Source organism: Nerophis ophidion, linkage group LG20 (assembly GCF_033978795.1).
Source record: "Nerophis ophidion isolate RoL-2023_Sa linkage group LG20, RoL_Noph_v1.0, whole genome shotgun sequence".
Taxonomy (NCBI): Eukaryota; Metazoa; Chordata; class Actinopteri; order Syngnathiformes; family Syngnathidae; genus Nerophis; species Nerophis ophidion.
In genome coordinates this window covers 8,266,733-8,287,453 of record NC_084630.1, presented here as the reverse complement: position 1 = coordinate 8,287,453, position 20,721 = coordinate 8,266,733, and the positions used below count along the sequence as shown (strand labels likewise).

Below are 20,721 nucleotides of genomic sequence, written 5' to 3'. Positions count from 1 at the left end.
CTAGCTAATTTGAATCTTTTTGAAAAAAATTAAAAAATAATTTATGGGACATCATTAATAATTTTTCCTGATTAAGATTGATTTTAGAATGTTGATGACATGTTTTAAAATAGGTTAAAATCCTATCTGCACTTTGTTAGAATATATAACAAATTGGACCAAGCTATATTTCTAACAAAGACAAATCATTATTTCTTTTAGATTTTCCAGAATTTTTTTTTTTAAAGAAATTCAAAAGACCTTGAAATGAGATTTAAATTTCATTCTAAAGATATTTGCCAGAATAATTTTTTTTACAATTTTAATCATAAGTTTGAAGAAATATTTCGCAAATATTCTTTGTTGAAAAAACAGAAGCTAAAATGAAGAATTACATTAAAATGTATTTATTATTCTTTACAATAAAAAAATTAATTTACTTGAACATTGATTTAAATTGTCAGGAAAGAAGAGGAAGGAATTTAAAAGTAAAAAGGTACATGTTTAAAAATCCTAAAATAATTTTTAAGGTTGTATTTTTTCTCTAAAATTGTCTTTCTGAAAGTTATAGAAAAATAAATGAATTTATTTAAACAAGTGAAGACCAAGTCTTTAAAATATTTTCTTGGATTTTCAAATTCTATTTGAGTTTTGTCTCTTTTAGAATTAAAAATGTCGAGCAAAGTGAGACCAGCTTGCTAGTAAATAAATAAAATTAAATAAATAGAGGCAGCTCACTGGTAAGTGCTGCTATTTGAGCTATTTATAGAACAGGCCAGCGGGCGACTCATCTGGTCCTTACGGGCTACCTGGTGCCCGCGGGCACTGCGCTGGTGACCCCTGGTGTAGAGTATGTTTAAGACTTTATTCATAGTCATGTTTGAAGCAGCTAGTATTTTTCCATTTATACTCTGTATACTTGTCTCTCTTTGTCTGCAGATGTCTGTGTAGTGTCTTGAAGGGTTGGACATTAGGAGTTGTAGTACTCCCTTCTTATCTGTATTAGAACAAAGAGGCTGTATTCCTTTCTGGACAGGGTCGGGGTTGTTTTCGTATTCAATAAGTTGTCTCTTCCCGTTTGAACGGCAGACCACTTCGAGATGCCGGTATGACCGCATTTGTGTGGGCTGGTCTCCTACAGCTTTAGTAAAACGTGATAATATTCCTATCCAGTCTTGATGGCCATGAATTGATTTACGTGGACCCTAACTTAAACAAGTTGAAAAACGTATTCAGGTGTTACCATTTAGTGGTCAATTGTACAGAATATGTACTGTACTGTGCAATCTACTTATAAAAGTTTCAAGCAACCAATCAAAATGGTCCCTCTTACTCTGCATATATGTCATCTAAAGATTGACCGGTGACTTTAATTCCCTAAGAGGGATACTGGTCAGTCGCAACATGAGTAAACAAAGACATTTACCGGTGGGGCTGCGGAGGGTGAAGTCGAGAGATGGCGTTCCTGTGAGGAGGATAGTTATGTTTCTTAGTGTGTCGTCGATGAAAAATGAGAAATTACAGGCCGCTCCGGGATTCTTCGTTTCTTGAAAAACAGTCACCTGAAAGACAATTGCATGAATTCATCCACGTCCCGAACTTTATTTACGTCTTTTCAACTCCCTCCTTATCTTACCACGGCAGTGGCTATGGAATCCTCGATAAAAACCGTAACCATTGAGAGATCTGAGTTAGGGACTTCGATGGTCAGACCTCCAGAGGCCAAAGCAATTTCCCGGTACAGCTCAGCCTGTGTTTGAGTCACAACCCTTGGTGCCAAACCTTCAAGTTCTCTTTTTCTCCTAAAACTCAGGACGTCTGTTAGCATGAACGTCACCTAAAAAAGAGAAAACTCAATTAAAACCTAAGTAGACAATGTTTCATCAAGATTCTATAGAATGCTGTACGTAAAGGATTGAAGATATTTGAACTTTTTTAACGTATTATTTCCGGGTCTCCCCATGTCTAGCATTAAAAGATTACAGTTGGTACAAAATGCGGCTGCTGGACTTTTGACAAGAACAAAAAGTTTGATCATATTACGCCTGTACTGGCTCCCCTGCACTGGCATGTGACTTTAAGGTTTTTCTACTTACGTATAAAATACTACACGGTCTAGCTCCAGCCTATCTTGTCAATTGTATTGTACCAAATGTCCCGGCAAGAAATCTGCGTTGAAAGAACTCTGGCTTATTAGTGATTCCCAGAGCCCCAAAAAAGTCTGCGGGCTATAGAGCGTTTTCTATCAGTTTTCTAACAGTTAGAGATGCTACCTCAGTAGACGCAGTTAAGTCCCATCTTAAAACTCATTTGTATACTCTAGCCTTTAGATAGACCCCCCTTTTAGACCAGTTGATCTGCCGTTTTTTTTTCTTTTCTGCTCTGCCCCCCCAGGTTTGGTGGACGGGGATAAAGTGCTGGCTGTCCAGAGTCGGGACCCGGGCTGGACCGCTTGCCTGTGCACATTAGATCCACTATGGACTGGACTTTCACAATATTATGCTAGATTCAGTCGACGTCCATTGCACCGGTCGCCCTAGAGGGGGCCAGGGGGTCACCCACATCTGCGGTCCTCTCTATGGTATCTCATTGTCATCCCACTAGGTTGAGTTTTTCCTTGCCCTGATGTGGGATCTGAACCGAGGATGTGGTTGTGGCTTGTGCAGCCCTTTGAGACACTTGTGATTTAAGGCTATATAAATGAACATTGATTGATTGCTTGATTAAAGGGGAACTTCCCTTTTTTGGAATTTTACCCTTCACCCGCAATCCTCATGTGAGACAAGAACACACGTCTCACCCTTCGGTTTATCCTAAATAGTGAAAACCTACTGGTCTGGTAAGAGGCAGCTACTGCTACTATTACGCCTTTAAAGCCCTCTATAAACAATTTAAAAACATCCTAAGCCATTTTATACGCATGCTAAAAGTATAGTGTGTAAGAAATGCAGATATCTGAACAACGGCGTGAAATGATAACATTGTACTTTTACTAGTAAAGAGTAGGGTTGCAAAATTCCGGGAATATTCAAAGTTGGAAACTTTCCATGGGAATTAACAGGGATATTGTCACGGCGCGGACTCGAACCCGCTTCCCTCCTGCAACTGAGTGTCACAGTTCCTCCTCTGGCTGCTCGCGACGAACCTGCAGACAATTGGCAATCTGCACACCCGATACTGATGAGGGCGAGCTAGGTAAAGGACCAGTGGACCCAAGGATCCAGGCGGGAACTAAGTTACCTCTTTGTCTACCGTAAGCCTTATGCTCTCTCTCAGCGTTTTTTTCCCTCTGTGTTTCTGACGTCCGTGTTGCTCTCCCGCAGTGCCTTCCCACGTCTTCCCCTTCGAGATCTCCCGTTGTTTCCTCTGTGTTTTGGACTGCCTTCCTCGATTCCTGACTCTTCGCCCGACATGGACCTAGTCTCTTCTCCACTGCCCTGGATCATCTGCCTGCCCCTCGGACTGCCTTGTTCCTTCGCTCTCGACAAAACTTGGTAACACACACACTTGAGTTAACCTGACACATAGCCTCACACATACACACTCCTGGGTTTTTTCCACACTCTCCATTTATTTAGTTTAGTTCATTAGTTAGCATTGTTTATTATTATTATTATATATATATTGACTATATATCTAATAAATTATTGAACATTACTGCTCCCTTGTGTCTGAGCCGTCATCTCCCCTTAGTCAAACAATAACAAAAATCGGAATTATCGGGAATTAATGGGAAATTAATGGGAATAAACATCGAATGCAACTATCTAGATCTTGCAGCATGATTATTAGCTAAAATAACCTGATTTAATGCAAATTCAGTAGAATTTAAACCCTTGACTGTGCATTCCTCCTTCACATGCACAGATAATTCCCAGCATGCTACACACTACAGCAGGGCTATTAAGGCCACACTAGTATTTGAGCCCAAGGACTTCATCCAGTCAGGTAAGATTTGATGATATTACTGTGGTAAATACATTTGATCTATGGAATTTAAGTTTAACAGAGGTGTAATTGCTTGTTACCGTATGACTGTAGACCAGGCTGACCATATGTCCTCTTTTCCCCGGACATGTCCTCTTTTGCGGGGTTGTCCGGGCGGGTTTTTTAAAATGCGTCAAATGTCTGGCATTTTGAATTAGGGTTACGTGTATTTTCAATGTAGGTCCAGGGTTAAGTTACCGTATATATATATATATATATATATATATATATATATATATATATATATATCAGGGGTTGGCAACCTTTACCACTCAAAGAGCCATTTTGACCCATTTCACAAACTTAAGAAGATAATGGGAACCGCAACCATTCTCGCTAATATCTGCTGATGATCACCCAGATAACACTAATAAAGGCGTGCTATGAAACCATTGCCTTTTTGACGCCTTCTACAGCTTGCCAGCCCAGTAACATGTTGTTCGTGGCTTCCGCTGATACACGTACACGACTGCAAGGGATATAGTCAACAGCCCTACAGGTTACACTGAAGGTTGTGATATAAACAACTTTAACACTCTTACTAATATGCGCCACACTGTGAACCCACACCAAACAAGAATGACAAATACATTTCGGGAGAACATCTTCACAGTAACACAACATAAACACAACATAACAATTACCCAGAATGCCATTCATCCATGACTTTTCCAGGCTATATTATACACCCCGCTAGCACCAAACCCCCCCTCCGTGCGTTGGATGAGATGGGTGGGGTTGGGGGCAGAAACTGAACAAATCACCCTGAGAGAAAAAGCGAACATAAGTCCGGAACAGTCACTAGTTTCTATGGGGATTAATTGGGTTCACCTCCCTTTGTCTTCTTCGGCGGGCCTTCCCATGGCGCCGCCACCCTCCTCGTCTCCAGTGGGCCTTCCCATGGCGTCGCCTCCTTTCTCGTCGCCTGCGACCTCCAACTGGCCGGCTGCGCAAGCGGCTATTAGACGCCTGCATGTGGCCCTATGGAGGGCCAATTCATGGACGCCCGGGGCGCATAGGCCCACGAATTGGGCGTAAAACTCTTAGGCTGCTGAGGTTCTGGCGTCACTCAAGCCAACCTCCTCGTCGGCCACAGATGTGGCCCTTACGTGGTCGCCCGCCTCGCCAAGTGCAGAATCGTTTAACACGTCGCCGCCACCTGACTCTCCCTCGCTGGTTGCGAGGACATTTGGTCTGGCGACCCACCGCCAAGTTCTCCTTCCGCCCTCCTGTGACTCTTGACCCTGCTTGTTTTTTTTATTGGACATCTGGAATCTCTCCTTAAGGGGGAGGCCCTTTCATGATCCGTGGCCCGGATCATGTTTTGTCATTTTATGTTATTTTTGGACTCCCTGAGTTCGTGTTTTGTGCACCTCTGGGTTTATTTTCGTTTCTATGGGGATTAATTGGGTTAACCTGCCTCTGGTTAGTGGTCGGCACGCTCACAAGCAGTCTACCACTAATCAGGGAGCTTTTTATTCACCTTGCTCGCCACGGCCAGTCTGGCTTCATTGTTTGCGAATGCAACAGTTACGTTGGGTATTCATTGTTTTCTTGACTTACGATTCCTCTGCTAGGTTTTTTGCCTTAGCTTCCGCGTGCAATCAGCACACATCCCCTTTGTTTGTTTCCCGCATTTATGGATTAAATCATGTTCCTACGTCACGCTGTCGTCCGGAGTGGTCCGTCTGCAATCTGGGAGGAACCACCCCGCACCAAGCTGCAACCCCCCCCCCGACGTGACAACACTGTGTAGCTGGAAAACGAATTTCAATGCTATTTTTTCTAAACACGGTCGAACATTCATTTCAGTAACATTATATAGATTCACCCGGTCACAACATTAGTCACACATGAAGACTCTCCGATCGAAACAAAGCTGCATAAAATCCCCACTAAGCTGGGACATCGCCACGCAGCCAGACTGCCAAACCATGCGTTCAGAATAGAGATGTCCGATAATGGCTTTTTTGCCGGTATCCGATATTCCGATATTGTCCAACTCTTAATTACCGATTCCGATATCAACCGATACCGACATAATGCAGTCGTACAATTAACACATTGTTATGCCAAATTTTGATGTGATGCCCCGCTGGATGCTTTAAACATTGTAACAATATTTTCAAAAATAAATAGGCTCAAGTTAAGGGAAAAAAATGCCAACATGGCACTGCCATATTTATTATTATTTTTTAACATGCCTCAAAACAGCAACTTGGAATTTGGGACATGCTCTCCCTGAAAGAGCATGAGGAGGTTGAGGTGGGGGAGGAGGGTGTATATTGCACGTCCCGAAGGGTTAGTGCTGCAAGGGGTTCTGGGTATTTGTTCTGTTGTGTTTATGTTGTGTTACAGTGCAGATGTTCTCCCAAAATGTGTTTGTCATTCTTGTTTGGTGTGGGTTCACAGTGTGGCGCATATTTGTAACAGTGTCAAAGTTTTTTTTTACGGCCACCCTCAGTGTGACCTGTATGGCTTTTGACCAAGTATGACTTGCATTCACTTGTGTGTATTAAAAGCCGTATATATCATGTGATTGGGCCGACATGCAAAGGATGTGTTTTAAAGTACGTCCCCAATATTGTTGTCTGGGTAGAAATCGGGAAAACTTCGGGAGAATGGTTGCCCCGGGTGATTTTCGGGAGGGGCACTGAAATTCGGGAGTGTCCCGGATTTCAGGTTGGCAAGTATGACAGGGAGACGCAACTGCTCTATACTTCTCCCTATGCCCGTGTACCACTCCGTACAGCGGCGTTTTAAAAAGTCATAAATTTTACTTTTTGAGACCGATACCGATAATTTCCAATATTACCTTTTAAAGCATCTATTAGCCAATAACATCGACAGCCCGATATTATCGGACATCTCTAGTTCAGAATCCTTACAACTAGATGTCTCGGCATTCAATCAATCATCAATCAATGTTTATTTATATAGCCCCAAATCACAAATTTCTCAAAGGACTGCACAAATTATTACGACTACAACATCCTCGGAAGAACCCACAAAAGGGCAAGGAAAACTCACACCCAGTGGGCAGGGAGAATTCACATCCAGTGGGACGCCAGTGACAATGCTGACTATGAGAAACCTTGGAGAGGACCTCAGATGTGGGCAACCCCCCCCCCTCTAGGGGACCGAAAGCAATGGATGTCGAGCGGGTCTAACATGATACTGTGAAAGTTCAATCCATAGTGGCTCCAACACAGCCGCGAGAGTTCAGTTCAAGCGGATCCAAGACAGCAGCGAGAGTCCTGTCCACAGGAAACCATCTCAAGCGGATCAGCAGCGTAGAGATGTCCCCACCGATTCAGGCGAGCGGTCCATCCTGGGTCCCGACGAGCGGTCCATCCTGGGTCTCGACTCTGGACAGCCAGTACTTCATCCATGGTCATCGGACCGGACCCCCTCCATAAGGGAGGGGAGGACATAGGAGAAAGAAAAGAAGCGGCAGATCAACTGGTCTAAAAAGGAGGTCTATTTAAAGGTTTAACTTGAGTGTCCAATATCGTTAAAAACACTTATTAGTCCGAAATACAAAAATCCTTACAACCATGCTTATCAAAGAAGCAAGAACAAGAAGCGAGAAGAGTACAAAAAAAATCGACTCACCCTTGACCTGGTGTTCGCTATGAGGGCAAGGATGGTGGGTCTCAATTCAACGTCTCTAAATGGAGCGTCAGTGAAGAGAAAGATCTCAGAAAAGGGCGGAGCCGCAGTTAGGGCCAGCTGTGAGCCACAAAACAAGACATGCCAATGTTTAAAAAGACAGGAAACGAAACATGTTGCTAATAATATTTAATTGTTATTTAACATTAACAGTGAGATGATAATTGTGCTGTTTTATTTTTATTTTATTAATCCAAGATGCCAGACGGCAGTAGTGTACAGGCTATTGTGTGTTGCCTTGCCAGGGAGTAGTCTTTGCCATTAAGCTGAATCGGGTCTACTGTTGCGTCCTACAAAGTGTTTATACTCTAAGTATTACACCAGCTGTTTGATCGTAAAATGCATCTTAGCTGTATTTTCCATTACCACATTCAGAGGTGTTGAAATTGCCATGTAAAATCGCTGATGCTAATCCGTAGAATGTCTAGGGCAAACATGAGTTCAATAGCATCGTGCTAGCACATTTTGAAAAGGGGAGCCGAGTATGTTCTATCAGGCGTGCTTGCTTTCATTTTCCGTTTGTGTGGTATTGTTACTATTGTCACAAAAGTGTATCACGTGTAGGACAATTGAGTAACGCTGGTTCCCATACAGGCCACAGCTGTGAGAAAGATGTTTCGGCGGACTTCTTGGGCCCTATGGTTAAGAAACTTTAAAGACTACGGGGCATTGTTTTGCGGGTGGCGCTCTTCCAGGATGCAGTCGGGCAACGGACACAGCGTGGAGGTAAGAAATAAGGATTTATTAACAAATAAAACAGACTAAAACAGACACTGGCACGAGGCACAAAAGGCAAAACCAACAGAACTAGCATGGGAGCTTGACAAAACAAAAGCATAGCGCGGAAGCTAGCAAGTACAACGGAGGTTTTACCAGAATCGGGAATCAACGTAGTCATGAGTTGCGTGCAGTAAAACTTTACGAGGCGAGGACGAGTAAACGAAAAAGGCAGGCTTAAATACAGAACGTGATTACAAACAGGTGTGCGTCAGGAAACAAGTAACAGGTGGAACACATCAGAAACTATGGTAACGGGACGAACAAGGAAGTGCACAAACAAACTCAAAATCCAAATAACATATGATACGGGTAGCGGATCATGAGAGAAACAACATTTAACTTCTTGGAATTGCAATTGCATTCAAGGTCTACTGCAGAATACTTGCAAATGAGACTCAAAAGTGTAAGACACGGACAGCACAGTTACTGTTATCAGCTCACTTTCACATGTTAGATAACAAAATTAGTGTTTATTTTCAATTTTTACAAATTAAAATGTATAATAATGCATGCACACAGAGGTATTGAAAAAAACGGTATTGATTCCCAGGTACCGGTGACAGGTACCGTATCGATTCAATTGTGAAAGGTACCCATCCCTATGCATTAGACCAGGGGTGCCCACACTTTTTCTGCAGGCGAGCTACTTTTCAATTGACCAACTCGAGGGGATCTACCTCATTTATATATATCATTTATATTTATTTATTTATGAAAGAGATATTTTTGCAAACAAGTTAAATGTGTTTAATGATAATACAAGCATGTGTAACACATATAGATGTCTTTCTTTCACGAAGACAAGAATATAAGTTGGTGTATTACCTGATTCTGACGACTTGCATTGATTGGAATCAGACAGTAATGATGATAACGCCCACATTTTCAAATGGAGGAGAAAAAAAGTTGTCCTTTCTGTACAATACCACATGAAAGTGGTTGGTTTTTGGCATCTAATTCATCCAGCTTCCATACACTTTACAAGAAAAACATTGGCGGCAAATTCCGTAGCTTGCTTGATTGACATTCACAGCACCCGAGGGTCTTGTGAGATGACGCTGGCTGCTGCCAGTTCATTATTATGAAAAAATGACAGAGAGGAAGGCGAGAAACACTTTTTATTTCAACAGACTTTCGCGCCGTCCCTTCCGTCAAAACTCTAAAGGCCGACTGCACATTTCCTATCTTCACAATAAAAGCCCTGCTTCATGCTGCTTGCGCTAACAAAATAAGCGTCTCGGAAAGCTGGCGTGCACAAGTGATGTGCACGCCAGCTTTCTGAGGGATCGCTTGTGCATGCCAGTTTTCCGAGACTCTGTATTTAGTTAGCGCAGGCAGCATGAAGCAGGGCTTTTATTGTGAAGATAGGAAATGTGCAGTCGGCCTTTAGAGTTTTGACGGACGGTACGGCGCGAGAGTCTGTTGAAATAAAAAGTGTTTCTCGCCTTCTTCTCGGTCATATTTTAATAATAATGATCTTGCAGCAGCCAGCGTCATCTCACAAGACCCTCCGGTACCGTGAATGTCATTTAAGTGACGTCTTGGTTAAGATTGATGATCACTAATTTTTAGGTCTATTTTTTTTAAAAGCCTGGCTGGAGATCGACTGACACACCCCCCGCGGTCGACTGGTAGCTCGCGATCGACGTAATGGGCACCCCTGCATTAGACATTATTCATAAGAAATCAAAAATAATTGCCTCCTGTTCTTTTGCTTTTGGTTGGTTGTTTTGTAAATGGTTTACAGAGTTTCTGAATATGTTAAAAAAAAAAAATGTTTTAATATATAAGTCATTTTTTATTTTATTTTGTTATTCATTGTAGTGTCCACTTTTGGGGAAAAAAATAATGAAATTATGAGAAGGTTGATTGTGCTGCACACACCTGCAATCCAGACAAGCTCAACTCCGGCGTACCACCTCCTCCAAAGGCAGTCAGCTCATTGATACGTTCAATAAAAAGGTCGGGATCGGACGACTGTGTTACGGGTCCGAATTCTGCAAAAAGAAACACGATAATTTCCGAGAAATGATGAACAATTTTAAAACATGTTACACCTCAATACCTCGTGTACGTTGTGATACATAAAACACTATACGACACTATATTGTTATGCATTAGACACCAATCATTTCTGTGAGCTTGGCGCTGTTGGCATGACCACAGGATGCAGAGATTAGGGGCAGCACACAGGTAAAAATATTTTAAAAATACAAAAATAGGGTCGCGCCAGCGTGGAAGAAAAATAGGTCCACTGGTAAGTCATCAAAAAACTTATCAGGCTAACGGGGAGCAAGGCATAGGCAAAAGACATTTACGAGTACAGAGAAAGACGAGGTACAAAATGACGTGTACAGACAACAGTGAACCGTTGTCTTACCGACATTGCTGGTTTAAGTTGCCACCTGATTACCAACCAGGGACAGGTGCGTCTCCTGATTGCCAATCAGAAAAGAAGTGAGGGAAACCGCGCACAGGCAGAAGTAAAGTAGCTAACATAGAAAACTAAGAGGAAGTCCAATGAAAAATTAAAGCTGCAAGCAGCGATGGACGGGACCGCTTTGGCTGCTGCCCCCGGATGGATGGATTATTACGATAACATGTGTTATACATCAGTCTCGTAGTAATAACAGTTGTAAAGTGGCTCGGGCATGTTATAAGGACGCCTTGGTGCCGCAATTTTGAGATTCTAATGCATGGTGAATGTAATGCAGTTGTTGTATTGAAGTGGGAATAGCAAACCTACTGTTGATTTTAGTTGGGGGCGGTCAGTGTATGAAATATAGGTCTCAGTGAGACCTACATTGAGGTTTTTTTTTCATGTCTGTATGAAAGTCCTACAATTTTTTTTGGGAGCAGAAAGCCGCCATTTTGTGACAACAGCGGCAGCGCAATGGTGCTTTGCGGGCTCATAAAATCTAAACCGGGGTAGTAATTAAAACGCTTTCTTTAACTTTTAATCAGAAGGGTTCAATTTCTGATTAAAATATATATATATATATATATATATATATATATATATATATATATATATATATATATACGTATATATGTGTATATATATACGTATATATATATGTGTATATATATATGTGTATATATATACGTATATATCTGTGTATGTATATATATACGTATATATGTTTATATATATATATACACGTATATATATGTGTATATATACGCATATATACATATATAAATGTGTGTGTGTGTGTATATATATATATATATATATCTGCACCAAATCAGTGTGACGAAAATAATAATTTGATACTCAACCCAAAAAAGTGTACCTGGATCATTGAAAGGAACCAATATGTAGAATGGAGGTTCCAGACCGGTTCCCAGCCGACTTGTGATGATGTCAATGGAAACTCTTTTTACTTCAGCTATTTCCGGACCCATGCTGCCTGTTGTGTCGATGACAAAACACAGCACAGGCGCGGAAAAAACGCCTAGCACCCTGCAGGAATGCAAGAGAGACAACCCATATTTAATATGCCTTCATGGTCTATTATCTTATGTCAAGCGGAGGCCTAAGGTTGTACGGTATACCGATACTAAACCGCTTATAAACTTATAAATCATAAACGGTACTATACTGCCTTTAATCAAATAGTGCTTCCCATTTATTAATTTTTTTAACAGGTATAATGGGGTTCGGTCGTCACAATGTGACATTGCTGGTTTTACGAGCAGAGGAGCATGTTCGGCAGCGCACAATCACAGAGTACTTACAAGCGGACACAGTGTGTAGACAGAAAAGGGAGAATGGACGCATTTCGGCTTAAAAAGTAACGATAAAGGTGAGGTTATATCACTGAAGCGCCCTCAGGAAGAGGTGCTTTAAAACATGGCTAGCTAGCTACGGCTAACATCCATCCGCAGTCGGCAGTGTTTTAGCGACTTCTCATTTACTGATCCTGGTCTCCATGGCGACAAAGTATTATCCCTGCAGGACGAGGACTAGTTACACATGCTTCACTTCACACCTCAGGAGGATTCAATAGCTCACTGCTAACAATCCGGCGCTCCTAATGTAAACAAATGCCATGGGTGGATCTACACCAGACATCTACTGTAATGATACCAAGTACAAGAGCTTATCTAGTCGATTGCATCGATATTTTTATCGTCAAAAAATATATTTTTTCTTTTATTAAAATATTCATATTATTACATTATGGCCATTGTATGATACTGCAACGACTTGGTATGGGATTGATACCCAAATTTGTGGTATCATCCAAAACTAATAGAAGGCATCCAAACAGAAGAATACGTTTTTATTACTTTTTAACAAAAGTGTAGCTTGAAAATGTTGAAACGGAAAATAACCAGCACAACGGAAGAATAAGTGATTATTCCATTTTAACAGAAGTGTAGATAAAACATTGAGTCGATACTAATATGATTGCGTCGATATTTGTTGGCATCACATCTTGTTTAGATTTTTTTAAATGTATACTATGTTTATAAAGTCTGGAAATATGTCACTTTTGAATTTAACCAATGTATGATCCTGTAACTACTTGATATCGGATTGATACCCAAATTTGTGGTATCATCCAAAACTAATGTAAAGCATTCAAACAGAAAAATACGTTTTTATTACTTTTTAACAAAATTGAAAGCTAGATCATGTTGAAACAGAAAATAACCAGCACAACGGAAGAATACGTGATTATTACATTTCAAAAGAAGTGTAGATAGAACATCGAGTCGATACTAATATGATTACGTCGATATTTGCTGGCATCACAAAATCTTCTTTCGTTTAAAAAAAAAAAAAATGTATATTATGTTTATGAACTCAGAAAATATAAGAAATAAGAAACATATGTTTAATGTACCGTTAATTTTTTTGTTAAAATAAAGCCAATAATGACATTTTTTGTAGTCCCCTTCATTTAAAAAAAGTATCGAAATACATTTTACCAAAAATATAGGTACAGGGACAACCCTATGATGACCATTTGAACAGCTTTTAAAGCAGGTCGATTCTATGTGTCATACTTGATCATTTTGCAATATTGCCATATTTTTGCTGAAAGGATTTAGTAGAGAACATCGACGATAAAATTTGTAACTTTTGGTCGCTAATAAAAAAGCCTTGCCTTTACCAGAAGTAGCAGACGATGTGCGTGTGACATCACGGGTTGTAGAGCTCCTCACATCCTCACATTGTTTACAATCATGGCCACCAGCAGCAAGAGCGATTTGGACCGAGAAAGCGACGATTTCCCCATTCATTTGAGCGAGGATGAAATATTCGTGGATGAGGAAAGTTAGAGTGAAGGACTAGAGAAAAAAAAAAGGCGAGGGCAGTGGGAGCGATTCAGATGTTATTAGACACATTTACTAGGATAATTCTGGAAAATCCCTTATCTGCTTATTGTGTTAATAGTATTTTAATGAGATTATATGGTACCTGAAAGTCGGAGGGGTGTGGCCACGGGCGTGTCTCTGAGGGAAGCCACGTTTCTCGACGAGGTGAATCAAAGGCAGCCGTTGGGGCCAGACTGAACTTTTTTTTCCCCCCCTCCTCCGCGGTGGAAGCATCCCACGTTCGGGGGAGGCCGGTCGGAGGAGGCAAGAAAGTCCACAGCTGCCTCTTTGACAGGTGCACGAAGAACGACGCAAGCAATCCGCTCATGTCTACGGTAAGAGCCGACTTATTACCACACTTTTCTCACCGAAACCGGCCGTTTGACATGTGGTAGGGAACCATGTTCGCTTGACCGCTCTGTTCCATATTAAAGCTTCACCGTCATCTTTAGGGAATTTAAACAAAGAAACACTGGCCGCAATTCTCCGCTTTCCACCAACAGCTTTCTTCTTTGACGTCTCCATTATTAATTGAACAAATTGCATAAGATTCAGCAACACAGATGTCCGGAATACTGTGTAATTATGCGATTAAAGCAGTCGACTTTTAGCTGTGATCGGTGCTGGAGGAAAATGTCCGCTACAATCCGTGACGTCACGCGCACGTGTCATCATTCCGCGACGTTTTCAACAGGAAACTTCGCGGTAAATTTAAAATTGTAATTTAGTAAACTAAAAAGGCCGTATCGGCATGTGTTGCAATGTTAATATTTCATCATTGATATATAAACTATCAGACTGTGTGGTCGGTAGTACTGGGTTTCTGTAGGCCTTCAAGGTCTCTCACCGTAGAAAGTTCTGGTCTCTTACACCGATTCTGATGTCCTCCAGAAGATCCAAACTAGCATTAAGAGCCAAATCGGCCGCTTCTTGGTGAAGAAAGCCATGGTCGGAGTCAAAAGTGTCCTTGTTGATGCCCCCTACTGGCTCCTGTGTGCTTGTCAAGTCTAGAGGACCTCCTTGGCTGCATTTACCTTGAAGTTCAAAGACAAAATAAATTGACACCCCTAGCACCGTATATATATATTTATGCTCAGAATGAGTCAAATAAAACAACAAATGCCAAAATATTACCTTCCGGCTTATTTGAGGACAATGTGTCGAAGTAACCAGATATGAGAAGGCCGTCATCCAGCACAGCAGGCAAAATGTTGTCGGTACAGTTTTCATTTATACAGTCTGTACAAGTTGGGACAGTTGGGCCTGCAAAGAAATTAAGAACATGTCAGGAAAAACTCTAAAATGCAATCAATCGCTGAAAGATAAGTTTTAAACCAGGGGTGCCCATTACGTCGATCGCGAGCTACCAGTCGACAGCGGGGGGTGTGTCAGTCGATCTCCAGCCAGGCTTTTAAAGAAAATAGACCTAAAAATTAGTGATCATCAATCTTCACCAAGACGTCACTTAAATGACATTCACGGTACCGGAGGGTCTTGTGAGATGACGCTGGCTGCTGCAAGATCATTATTATTAAAATATGACCGAGAGGAAGGCGAGAAACACTTTTTATTTCAACAGACTCTCGCGCCGTACCTTCCGTCAAAACTCTAAAGGCCGACTGCACATTTCCTATCTTCACAATAAAAGCCCTGCTTCATGCAGCCTGCGCTAACTAAATACAGAGTCTCGGAAAACTGGCGTGCACAAGCGATCCCTCAGAAAGCTGGCGTGCACATCACTTGTGCGTGCCAGCTTTCTGAGACTCTTATTTTGTTAGCGCAGGCAGCATGAAGCAGGGCTTTTATTGTGAAGATAGGAAATGTGCAGTCGGCCTTTAGAGTTTTGACGGAAGGGACGGCGCGAAAGTCTGTTGAAATAAAAAGTGTTTCTCGCCTTCCTCTCTGTCATTTTTTCATAATAATGAACTGGCAGCAGCCAGCGTCATCTCACAAGACCCTCGGGTGCCGTGAATGTCAATCAAGCAAGCTACGGAATTTGCCGCCAATGTTTTTCTTGTAAAGTGTATGGAAGCTGGATGAATTAGATGCCAAAAACCAACCACTTTCATGTGGTATTGTACAGAAAGGACAACTTTTTTTCTCCTCCATTTGAAAATGTGGGCGTTATCATCATTACTGTCTGATTCCAATCAATGCAAGTCATCAGAATCAGGTAATACACCAACTTATATTCTTGTCTTTGTGAAAGAAAGACATCTATATGTGTTACACATGCTTGTATTATCATTAAACACATTTAACTTGTTTACAAATATGTCTCTTTCATAAATAAATAAATATAAATGATATATATAAATGAGGTAGATCCCCTCGAGTTGGTCAATTGAAAAGTAGCTCGCCTGCAGAAAAAGTGTGGGCACCCCTGTTTTAAACCAACAGTGGAAGGAAACAAAGTGTCATATTTTTCAGTACAGCAAAAGTGAAGTGAATTATATTCATATAGCGCTTTTCTCTAGTGACTCAAAGCGCTTTACTTAGTGAAACCCAATATCTAAGTTACATTTAAACCAGTGTGGGTGGCACTGGGAGCAGGTGGGTAAAGTGTCTTGCCCAAGGACACAACGGCAGTGACTAGGATGGCGGAAGCGGGAATCGAACCTGCAACCCTTAAGTTGCTGGCACGGCCGCTCCACCAACCGAGCTATACCAACTTTTTTTTCTATTGGCCTATTGATATTTTTTATTGTACTTATTTAACCTGTATTTAACCAGAAAACGTACTAAGGTATACAAATGTTGTTTCCAGCAGCGGGATTGACACGATCAGAAAATTGCCCATGTCCAAAAACGCATTTATGTCATGATCCGTGGTCTGGATCATGTTTAGTTTAGTTATTTTCTGTTAGTTCGGACTCCCTTTGTTGTTTGTGCACCTTGTGAGTTAGTTTGGTCACCATGGTAACGTATTCAATTTCACCTGCTGCGGGTTCCAGACGCACACCTGTTTTTGTTAATTACTTTCCTATTTAAGCCTGCCTTGTCCCGTCAGTCGGTCTTGGTCCCTTGTTTGCGGTAAGCAACAATCACGTATGCCAGGGGTCGGGAACCTTTTTGGCTGAGAGAGCCAAGAAGCCAAATATTTTAAAATGTATTTCCGTGAGAGCCATATAATATTTATTTTAACACTGAACACAACTAAACGCGTGCATTTTTAAGTAAGACCAACATTTCTAGAGTATATTGGTCTCTTATTCTTAAAGAACATTGTTATTCTGAAGCTAACCGTGGAGGGGGCGTGGCCTGCGGGCCTGCAGTGAAGCGGGGTGTGCCAGGACCACCCTCGAAATCAGCGACGGGTGCGTTTAAGGCCCACCTGGGCCTTGTTATCCAATCACCTGTCGCTATGTTATAAGCAGCAGCAAGGAGGAGAGACAGGGTTGCCTGGAGTGCGAGCGAGAACGAAAGAGAAAAATACAATCGCTGGAACGCCAAGAAGCCAAATATTTTTAAAATGTATTTCCGTAAGAGCCATATAATATTTTTTTCAACACTGAACACAACTCAACGCGTGCATTTTCAAGTAAGACCAACATTTCTAGAGTATAATGGGTCTCTCATTCTTTGGAATAACATTGTTATTCTGAGGGGCCGACCTCGAAATCAGCGACAGGTGCGTAGACGGCCCAGCTGGGCCTTGTTTTCTAATCACCTGTCGCTCTGTTTATAAGCATCAGCCAGGAGAGAGCGAGAACGAAAGAGAAAAAAACAATTGCTGGAAAGCAACTAAGAGACTTATTGAAAAATAAAACAATATTGTAACCCCGAAACAGGCGCTCATGCCGGTGTTTGGTGGTCTGAAGAACCCCCAGGAAGGCAAGCCCCTACACTAACCAATAATAAATAAATAACTTCTTACCATTAACGCAACTTCTCGAACAGGTGCCGTAGTAAACGGATGGATGGATTAAAAATGCACGAGAATGTTTTATATTTTCAACATTGTTTTTAACGCTGTGATTAGAAGTGGAATTATTCAAGCAATGCCGGCTCAGATTTACCTGAGAGTCATCAAAAGAGCCACATCTGGCTCGCGAGCCATAGGTTCCCTACCCCTGACGTATGCTATTCTTGTTTCCTGAACCTGTGCTAGTGTTAGCATGAGCTTCTTTTGTGTATTTCGTCTGTTTTTGTACCAGTGTTTTTGTTATTAAATCATCTTACCTTTACGTTGTTGTCCGGAGTGTCCATGTTTGCACTGGAGGAACCATCCCGCAGTAAAATGCGACCCACACGTGACAATTTATATACACAGTAACACTCATGAAAAAAAATTGAAGTATATATTCTTATTAAAACCACAGCAATCTAAAATCGATCCGGCAAAATATCTGTAGGACAAATTTATTTTTTAATCTCCAAATCATTTTGTAGCCCTTTCAAAGTATTCAATAAAACCCTCGTTTTAAAGGCTTTCTGAAACCCACTACTAGCGACCTCGCAGTCTGATAGTTTATACATCAATGATGAAATATTAACATTGCAACACATGGCAATACGGCCTTTTTAGTTTACTAAATCCATCCATCATCTTCCGCTTATCCGAGGTCGGGTCGCGGGGGCAACAGCCTAAGCAGGGAAACCCAGACTTCCCTCTCCCCAGCCACTTCGTCTAGCTCTTCCCGGGGGATCCCGAGGCGTTCCCAGGCCAGCCGGGAGACATAGTCTTCCCAACGTGTCCTGGGTCTTCCCCGTGGCCTCCTACCGGTTGGACGTGCCCTAAACACCTCCCTAGGGAGGCGTTCGGGTGGCATCCTGACCAGATGCCCGAACCACCTCATCTGGCTCCTCTCGATGTGGAGGAGCAGCGGCTTTACTTTGAGTTCCTCCCGGATGGCAGAGCTTCTCACCCTATCTCTAAGGGAGAGCCCCGCCACACGGCGGAGGAAACTCATTTCGGCCGCTTGTACCCGTGATCTTATCCTTTCGGTCATGACCCAAAGCTCATGACCATAGGTGAGGATGGGAACGTAGATTGATCGGTAAATTGAGAGCTTTGCCTTCCGGCTCAGCTCCTTCTTCACCACAACGGATCGGTACAACGTCCGCATTACTGAAGACGCCGCACCGATCCGCCTGTCGATCTCACGATCCACTCTTCCCTCACTCGTGAACAAGACTCCTAGGTACTTGAACTCCTCCACTTGGGGCAGGGTCTCTTCCCCAACCCGGAGATGGCATTCCACCCTTTTCCGGGCGAGAACCATGGACTCGGACTTGGAGGTGCTGATTCTCATTCCGGTCGCTTCACACTCGGCTGCGAACCGATCCAGCGAGAGCTGAAGATCCCGGTCAGATGAAGCCATCAGGACCACATCGTCTGCAAAAAGCAGAGACCTAATCCTGCGGTCACCAAACCGGAACCCCTCAACGCCTTGACTGCGCCTAGTAATTCTGTCCATAAAAGTTATGAACAGAATCGTTTACTAAATTGCAATTTTAAATTTCCCGGGACTTTTTTCTTGAAAACATCGCGTAATGATTATGAGCACTGCACACACACACAGCTAAAAGTCGTCTGCTTTAACGGCATAATCACACAGTATTTTGGACATCTGTGTTGCTGAATCTTTTGCAATTTGTTCAATTAATATTGGAGAAGTCAAAGTAGAAAGACGGAGTTGGGAAGCTTTAGCATTTAGCCACACAAACACACGGTGATTCCTTGTGCAAAATTCACGGAGGTGAAACTTTCCTATGGACATGGATCCCGACTACATGTCAACCAGCAGGTTTTGGTGAGAAAATTGTGGTTAAAAAGTCGCCACTTACCGGATATAAGCTGAGCTTCTGCCTCCCGTACAGCTGCCGTCGACTTCCCCGAGACACTGCGCGTACACTTCCGACTATCAGGTACTGTTAAACTCACTAACACACTAGCAACACAATAGAAAGATAAGGGATTTCCCAGAATTATCCTAGTAAATGTGTCTAAAAACAAATGAATCCGTCTCAATGCAACGCAATTTTTTTTTCTTTTTTTTGTCTAGTCCGTCGCTATCAATATCCTCAAACACGAATCTTTCATCCTCGCTCAAGTTAATGGTGAAATTGTCGATTTCTCGGTCCGAATAGCTGTTTTTGTTGGAGGCTCCCATTAAAATCAATGTGAATATGTGAGGAGCCATCAAACATGTGACGTCATCGTCTGCAACTTCCGGTAGAGGCAGGGCTTTTCTCCGGTTGCAAATTTTATCGTGGATGTTCTCTACTAAATCCTTTCAGCAAAAATACGGCAATATCGCAAAATCATCAAGTATGACACATAGAATGGACCTGCTATCCCCGTTTAAATAAGAACATCTCATTTCAGTAGGCCTTTAAAAAGACTGTTTGCAGCGGGTATAAAACGCATAAAACGTTAATAACTTGTCTTCTCCAATTTTTGTTGAAAAATCCTGTCATTTTTTTGGTTCAAGGTTCAAAGAACACTAACAAGTGTTTTTGAAGAGCGCCCCAGAGCCGAGGTGCATCAAACCTAATGTAATTGTGTTAGCAAGAATTCAGTAAAGTGAAGTGAATTATATTTATATAGCGCTTTTTCTCGAGTGACTCAAAGCGCTTTACATAGTGAAACACAATATCTAAGTTACATTCAAACCAGTGTGGGTGGTTTGAATGGATCACTGGATCGGTTCGCAGCCGAGTGTGAAGCGGCCGGAATGAGAATCAGCACCTCCAAATCCGAGTCCATGGTTCTCTCCCGGAAAAGGGTGGAGTGCCATCTCCGGGTTAGGGAGGAGACCCTGCCCCAAGTGGAGGAGTTCAAGTACCTAGAAGTCTTGTTCACGAGTGGGGGAAGAGTGGATCGTGAGATCGACAGGCGGATCGGTGCGGCGTCTTCAGTAATGCGGACGTTGTATCGATCCGTTGTGGTGAAGAAGGAGCTGAGCCGGAAGGCAAAGCTCTCAATTTACCGGTCGATCTACGTTCCCATCCTCACCTATGGTCATG

The 20,721-nt window shown here is 42.2% G+C and overlaps 1 protein-coding gene across 3 annotated transcripts in view; it reads right to left on the bottom strand.

Annotated features, from left to right (window-relative positions):
* LOC133538690 (von Willebrand factor A domain-containing protein 7-like) overlaps positions 1-20,721 on the bottom strand; it is a 105,035-nt gene that overhangs the window by 61,770 nt on the left and 22,544 nt on the right. For all 3 annotated transcript variants that reach the window (XM_061880402.1, XM_061880401.1, XM_061880403.1), the window contains 7 exons: positions 14,884-15,012; positions 14,597-14,783; positions 11,715-11,884; positions 10,303-10,415; positions 7,582-7,698; positions 1,616-1,816; positions 1,406-1,541 (listed from right to left, as the gene is read on the bottom strand). In XM_061880402.1, the coding sequence (XP_061736386.1) occupies positions 1,406-1,541; positions 1,616-1,816; positions 7,582-7,698; positions 10,303-10,415; positions 11,715-11,884; positions 14,597-14,783; positions 14,884-15,012 (1,053 nt within the window). The remainder of the gene's footprint in view (positions 1-1,405; positions 1,542-1,615; positions 1,817-7,581; positions 7,699-10,302; positions 10,416-11,714; positions 11,885-14,596; positions 14,784-14,883; positions 15,013-20,721) is intronic.